Genomic DNA, 7,788 nt, shown 5'->3' on the forward strand with positions numbered 1-7,788 from the left:
AAAAAAAAAAAAAACAAACTATAGGTTTTAGGAGACTGGAATTTTTTCTCCTGCCTCAATCGCTGTTGTGTCTCCAGTGCTCAGGTAAATGCCTGGCAATATTGACACCTGCTTACTGTTTATTCTGCATCAAGATTCACTTCCCATCTGTCCTGTTCTCCAAGACAGATTATTGCTGCTCTAAGTAGTTCATGTTTAGCAGCTTAAAATAACAGATTTATTCTCTAACTTTTCTGAAGGGCAAAAGTCCAACATCAGTCTTACTGGCCTGGAGTCAAGGTGTCAACAGGGCTGCTCCTTTTGGAGGCCGCCTGCGTTCCTAGGCTTCTTGTTCCCTCCTCCAGCTTCAAAAGCATCATCCATCTCCTTCACTGACTGGGTCTGTCCTCACATTACCTTTTCTGTCTTTGACCCTCATGCCCCCTCTTATCAGACCCTTGTGATTACACTGGGTGCACTCAGATAATTCAGGATCATCTCCTCATTGCACCATCCTTAATTTAATCACATCTGTCAAATCCCTTTTGCCATTTAAGGAAATTTGTGTTCACAAATTCCACGGATTAGCTCACGAACACGTTAGGGTCGGGGGCAGCCTTATTCAGCCTACCGCACCCGGCTTTCTCAACCTTGGTACTGGTAACACTTTCTCGACTGGGTAATTAACGATCTGCTGTGGTGGCTTGTCCTGCACGTTGTTAGATACCCAGTAGCATCCCTGCCCTCGACCCATGAGATGCGGGTAGTACCTCTCCCCCTAGTTGTGACCAAATGTCACCGGTTGAGACCCACTGCTTCACACCATTCTGGGGCTCATTTAATAAAGCAGAGCTAAGCATGTCCATCTCCTGCATAGAATTCTCTATTTGTTCCCCTATTATTTTCAACAGAATACCCATACTTCTTAGCATAGCATTCAGGTTTTCCATCATCTGGCTTTGCTGACTTCTCTTGGCCCCATCTGCCCTCACTCCCTATCCTCTTGTCCTCCAGATATTCTTGTGGTTCCCCCAAATATGAGGTTCTCTCACACCTCCTGGCGTTGTAAAATATGTTTCCCCCTATCTGCCTAAAAATCCCCTTCTCCTATCCTTTGTGCAACAAACTTTTATTTATGTCTCCTCAAAGTTTAGCTGAGATGTCGGAAAACCGAGGTCTCCTCCCTGTGTCTGCCGGGAGCACCCTTTGGTTACCTGTCAGCACGCTGGTGTTTATTTCCGCTTCTCGCTGCACTAGTTGGTGAGCTGTTTAGATCTCTGACTTATATCTGTATCCATGGATCTAGCACTCTTCCTGCAATAAATCAGGTGCCCAATAATTGCATTGCTTTTTGAATGAACGAATAAATGGCGGATTTCATGCCTCAACTTGAATACGCTCTCCAGTGCCTGAGACCGATGAAGAATATTGCTCCAAGATATTGACAAAAAATAACTTGCTTTTCTATTTCAAAATAGAAAATGAATTAATTCTCCTATCCTCTCTCATGGAGAGAACCCCTCACAAAGAGATTATCTGGGCTCTTTTATGAGTGCTTAATAACTATTTAGTTATTATTTTCCCCCAAATTAAGTTCATGCTCAGAAACTACCTTTGCTTACTAAATATGCTTAAATTAAGAAATAAATTAGAAAAATCCCTTCCATGGAGAATCTGGCAAAATCAAAGCACCCAATCCTAGATTTCACATCACTGTGAAAAGGCTAGGTATGTCAGGGCAGTTTCGTGAGTTACCCAGAAGCCCATGGTTGATTCTGCAATTTAGATTTTGACTTTGCAAGCAGAAAACCGTCACCTGGCACTTCCAGCCTTCACAATGGAACAAAATCCACTGCTTTGCAAAGTCCCGGCATTTGGTATATGCGTCAAACAATGAAAGTGTCAAAAACAGTTTCTGCTGCTGTGCATTTTATTATTCTTGTAATCTAACGTTAAAAGTTCCTCTTAATGGGTATAAACTGGAGACTCTTTAGTAAATACCACCGAAAACACCTGCATGTAACGTTCACTAATGACTGTTTCCTCTATTCAGAGCTAAAATCAAGAGGGTGTTCCGAGAGGATGGATGTTATCTCTCTACCTGTTAAATACATTCAGGTAATTTATGTAAAATACAGAAATTAACGAAATTTCCCCCATGCTACATTTTTATCATTCCAACTAAAAATCTGCACACAGACCTTGTAAGGAGAAGGGTAAAAACAAAGTTTCATTATCCAGAATATGTTAAAACTTAATATGCTAAAGGAAGGTTTTCAGATTGCCTTTAATTCCCATATAAGGCTGACTAAAAGGTGCTTTTCCGCTAAACCACCATTTCAGAAGGTGTTCCTGAAAATATCTGATTGAGGGCTCGTGTCATGTAAGTGATGTTGGTGAAAACGTTTGGCGAAGACCTTGGCTTGCCTGGCTGAATCCCAACTCTGTGACCTTGAGCATGTTACCTAACCTCTCCGCGCCCCTCTCCGTTCCTTCATTTGTAAAGTGTACCTGGGAGGTTTCTTAGAGGATATGCATTCAATTAGGACTTAAAAATTGGGAGAATTTCAGTAAACTGGGATGAAGACAAGGTTACAACAAGGTGAGAATAACAGCATGAGCCAAGAAACAAAGTACAGAGCATATTCTGGGCAGAGCAAATAGAATTTAACTTAATTCCTTGAATTTGTAGTGTGTGTTTGCAAAGTGCTTTCATATATGTTATGCTATTTGGGAATTAAGACAAAAATAAATCATGTGGAGGTTTATAAGAAACATATATTTTATTTTACATAAGAAAAAAGTGTGTTTTAGAGAAAAATGAATGACTTTTATAAAGTCGTCAAGTAATAAGTAATGCTTAAGGAGAAATCGAGTCTATACCAGGGAAGGTTTGCTTGCAACGGTGAGATGACTTTATAAACACTGCAGATGCATAGTGCCTGCGATTTCGCTCTTAAGCGCATGTAAGGAAGGATAAAAAAGAGAAGCATCCAAAGACTCAGAGTCTCGTCACAGATAAACTAACTCCGGCCTGGCCTTGCAGGGGCACGTCAGTGATGTCTGTCAGTGTCTTCAGTGTTACTCCCAGCTCTTTCTCAGCTCTCTGGAGAATGGTAAACCTAATTCAAGTTAAAGATTTTATTTGATCCAAATGTGCCCCAGTACACAACAGCTAAAGAGAATAAGTTCATGATGAATCGATCAGATGACTGAAGATTGTGATGGCGTTAAAATATGTTCACAAGTTATTTGATACTCCTCCCTTCCAGGGATAAAGCTTAATTCCCCTCCTGTACCCGTTGTGGGCTGTACCGAATGACCGGATTCTCATGAACTGAAGGAGTGAAGGTGTGCGCGTGCCACTTCAGAGACCAGGTAGTAAAGGCCATTACAGTACAGCCTCCTCCTTGCCTTCCGGCTTGGATCACACACGGTGGGGATGTCACCTGCCACGTCAGGAAAACAGCCAAGCAACCCTACGGAGAGACCCATAAAATGCAAAACCAAAGCCTTCTGCCAACAGCTATGCAAGAGAGCCATCTCAGAAGTGGATCTTCCAGCTACCATCAAACCTTTAGATGACTGCAGCCCTGGCCAATGTCTTGGCTGCAACTGCTTGACAAGCACTGAGGCGGCACCACTGAGCCAGACCCCTGCCAAATTTTTGACCTGCAGAAACTCTGAAATAACAAATGGGATGATGTTAGGTAGCAAAATAAATGAATAAAAAGGTAAACGTGAATAAGGTGTATGAGGATTGTCTTCCATCAAAGGGCAGAGATTATGACTGAATCTGGGTTGTAGGGAATAGGATTCTTCCTTGATTATTTAGTAACTTGACCTAGAAGAGTAAACAACAATTAAACAAGAAGGGCTCCCCTGGTGGTGCTGTGGTTAAGAACCCACCTGCCCACGCAGAGGACACGGGTTCGAGCCCTGGTCCGGGAAGATCCCACATGCCTTGGAGCAACTAATCCCGCGAGCCACAACTACTGAAGCCCATGTGCCTAGAGTCCCTGCTCCGCAACAAGAGAAGCCACCGCAATGAGAAGCCAGCACACCTCACTGCAACTAGAGAAAGCCTGCATGCAGCAGTGAAGACCTAACGCAGGCAAAAATAAATAAATTTATTAAAAAACGAAAAACAATTAAGCAAGGAAGTACAAAGAATTCTGAACCTGATCCAGCTAACTTTTGACCACTAATCTCTCCCTACAGAAAGACGTATTACTTTTCAAATTTTTGAATTCCAGTCTTTAGTAATATATTCTAATTCAAGTCTCTACTACATATATTTTTCTGGTTTAACGACAGCAGTGGTATGCTTTTTAAATCACTTATAAATTGACACTGTTTTAATGTGCTGTTTTGATTTTTCAAAAATGATTAGATTTTTTCATTTAAAAAAAAATTGTGTGGAGTCCTTATCTTTATGTATTTACATGCACACATCCTTGTGTAAATTTGAAAAGCTATGCATCGCCCTCTGATTTATATAGAGCCCTGACTTTTACAAAGCAATTTCAAATAGCGTTCATCCCAAAATAGAATGGTTGCATGAATTTGGGTAGGGTCTCGCTTAGTTCAGCTATCAAAAAATGAAGAGGATTTTAATAGCCACACTAAAATAGATGGGGCATATAAGGCCACGTTTTCTAAGACATGCTAAACCTATAAGAGAAAAAGCAAAAGCTGCCCGCTCTAACTCTCCTCTGACTCCCTCCTCGGCCACACACGTCCAAAGAGGGCAAGCAAAGGCCTGCCGGGCAACCTCGGATTTTACGGCAGAATAAGAGGATAAGGTCCAAAATGTGGGTGTACGGAGCAGCTCAAAGACAAAGGCAAAACCTCCAAGCAAAGAACAAGTTGGAGCTTCTGAGGTTCCAACTGCCTCCGCTTTTACGATTCAGCCCCGGTGGGTGGTAGGTGGGCTGCGCCGGCACTCACGTTCCCTTCCCTGTAATCCCGCGTCCGGGCCCGGGGCGCTGAGCCACTGCGCCTGCGCCGGGGAGCCCGGCCCGCGGGCGAGGGCGGGGCTTCCGGGGCGGGGCCGGGCGCGCGGGAAATTTGAATCTTCTCGGGGCCGAGGTACGTGCCCGCGCAGAGGTGAGGTTGCGCGGCAGTTTTCTCCGCAGGGCCGTTGCAGCCTAGTGGGGCACAGGGCGGCCCGGGAGATGGTGGAAGGACCGGGCTGTACTCTCAATGGAGAGAAGATTCGGGCGCGAGTGCGCCCGGGCCAGGCGGTGACGGACATGCGGGGCCGAGCGCTGCAGAGCCCAGGGGGGCCCGGCTCGCCGCCCGCAGCCTCTGGGCCTGCGGGCTCCTCACAGGTGAGACGCTCCTATATCTTGCGAGGGGACCAGCAGGGCGAAGTGGAATAAAAACTCCATCGGGTTTCCAGGGTCCAAAGTGTCATCTCTTTGCTCTGGTGCAGGCTCCCTGGGGCCCCGCGTTCCCGAAAGCTGACCTTGACTTCACCGGAGGGAGAAGGCCCTGCTATTGCGCCTGCGCAGTTGAGAGCTGCTGGGCCGCTGGGCTAAGGCTGCCGTGGAGACGCCCGGGCGGGGAGTGATGGAAGGTGTTTTATTCCAGGTCACTTAACTTCTTTACAGCCCAGCGAAAGGTGGTTCCTTCTGTCTAGAGCTGCGTTTTCTGCTGTGTCTAGAGCTGCGTTTTCTGCGGTTAATGTTATCAGATCTCCGCAACCCCTGACGTGTTTTTTTCTTCACATTTTTAAGACAATGAGCTTTGTAGGATAAAATTCTAGCTTCTCGCTGGCCTAATATTCTGCAATTGAAAATGTATCACAACTAATATATAATTCTGAAATTTCACATAGAAGATTTAGCACCAACCTTCCCACTCAACTTAATATTGCCGCCTAATGAAGGGGCAGTGAAACCCGTTCTGGTTCCTTTAAGTGAATTTATTGCTTTTTAAAGGAAATTGTAGCACAGCTTCTTGCCACTCAGGCATGCATTCCAGACGGTGTGGTATTCATTTGGTAAGAATTTAGAACTTAGAACTAAATTAGAATTTAGAATTTAGAACTAAAAATATTCTGATTAAGCCATCGTGCCTTAAAAGCCCTTTAGATGTACGGATGATTGTATTTCATGGGTGCATGCAGTATTGCGCTGTATTTCAGTTTCTCCTGCAAAGCTTCATCATAGCCTTTGGTCCTGGAAGAAAAAGTTGCCTGCTATGAAATTAGCATATGCTTACAACTTGAAAGAAATGAGGTTCCAAGTCTGAGAAAATAAATTTTCAAACTTGGAAAAAGAGTAAGTTTTACATCTCCTTCCAGTTGCCCTTGTATATTTATTTTTGACTTTATATGTCAGTTAGTACTCAGCACCTAGTCTTTTATTGTAGCGTTTCTCTCAAAATCATTTCAGGGTACCACAGAGATGGATCTTGAGTGGTCTCTGAAAGAATATTAATGTTTAGAAAAATCACTCATTCAACAAAATTTTGAATACTCAAGGAACCTGGGGAACAAAAACTAACACTTCATCTTGTGGAGTCTATTCTTTAGTTGGGAAGATACACAGACAGTCGTTAAGTAAGATCAGAAAGAAATATAAATTGATAACTTCTCTAGAGAAGAGATACACGGTTCCATAAGAACTTACAGGAAGTTCAGGGAAAGCTTTGCCGAGAAAGTAGCAATTAAGCTGAGGTATGAAGGGTGAGGAGATACGCAGACCTGAACTGAAGGTTGGCAGGCGGAACGCTTCAGGCAGAAGAGTAGCAAAGGAAGAGAGCTGCGAATATGTGAGGGATCGAAAGAAACCTGGTGTGGCTGGAAAACGGAGGATGAGATAGAAGGAAGGTGGTTTGAAATAAGACAGGATTGGGATTGGTGGGTTGGAGTCCGACGCTGGGGGTCTTTGTAGACCTGGGTAGGGACTCTATTCATTTTAGGAGTAGAGGGGTCTTTGAAGGGTGATAAGATCCATTGACACTTTGAAAAGATCACTCTACCTTGCAAAGGTAAAATAAAAAGAGTGGAGGAAAGGCAGGGTAGATGCAGCTTCCTCAGTTACACGAGGACTGTAGGAATCCAGGGAGGCATGCCTGGACCTTGGAAGGAGGGTGCTGGTGGCGGAGATGAAGAGAAGGGAACAGAGTCGCTATTTCGGAAGTAAAGGCAGTAGGGCTTGGTAACTATGGCATGAATATGTTACAGATATCATCATTTACATCATTCAACAATGATATATTTTGTATTAGGTCTTAAGCTTGCTCCCGAGGATACAAAGATGAGTTAGGTAAACTTCCTTCTGTGAGAATCCCGCTTAATGTTTTAACTAGACATCACCTCATTGGTATTCAGGCCCAAACAGCATGAACATTCCCTTTAGTTTGTGATTATCTTTAGTAGCAAGGCTTAAAGTGCTTTTGAAGAACTGTTCCATTTCATTTCGTTACAAGAAATAATAACCCCACGATAAAGGATTAAGCTGATTCTACAGATGAGGAATGTGAAGCTCAGAGTGAGTTTAAATAATTAAGTTGCCCAAGATCACATGACCAGGAAGGGGTGAACCAGGGTTGGACCTCCCTGCTTTCAGACTCCAAAGCCTACACTCCTAACCATAGAGCCCCTCAGTTATAAACGGTTCAGTAGGAAAATGGCTAATTCATTGTCAGGAACACCATATTGCTCAGCATATAGTGGTGATTACTTACTAACAGGAGAAGTGAGACCTTAGGTTTTTGGCTGTGTCTGCCACCATTTTTTTTTTTTTTTTTTTTTTGGGGTACGGGGCCCTCACCGCTGTGTGGTCTCTCCCGTTGCGG

General features: G+C 43.9%; 1 protein-coding gene across 2 annotated transcripts in view; it reads left to right on the forward strand.

Annotated features, from left to right (window-relative positions):
- NEIL3 (nei like DNA glycosylase 3) overlaps positions 1-7,788 on the forward strand; it is a 67,521-nt gene that overhangs the window by 20,666 nt on the left and 39,067 nt on the right. The window contains exon 3 of one of the 2 annotated variants that reach the window (XM_055080908.1): positions 2,033-2,097. In XM_055080908.1, coding sequence (XP_054936883.1) covers positions 2,033-2,097 — 65 coding nt within the window. Of the gene's footprint in view, positions 1-2,032; positions 2,098-5,096; positions 5,313-7,788 lie in introns of those variants that run through there. The other variant, XM_007126117.3, reaches the window with a different exon arrangement.

Source organism: Physeter macrocephalus, chromosome 20, assembly GCF_002837175.3.
Source record: "Physeter macrocephalus isolate SW-GA chromosome 20, ASM283717v5, whole genome shotgun sequence".
NCBI lineage: Eukaryota > Metazoa > Chordata > Mammalia > Artiodactyla > Physeteridae > Physeter > Physeter macrocephalus.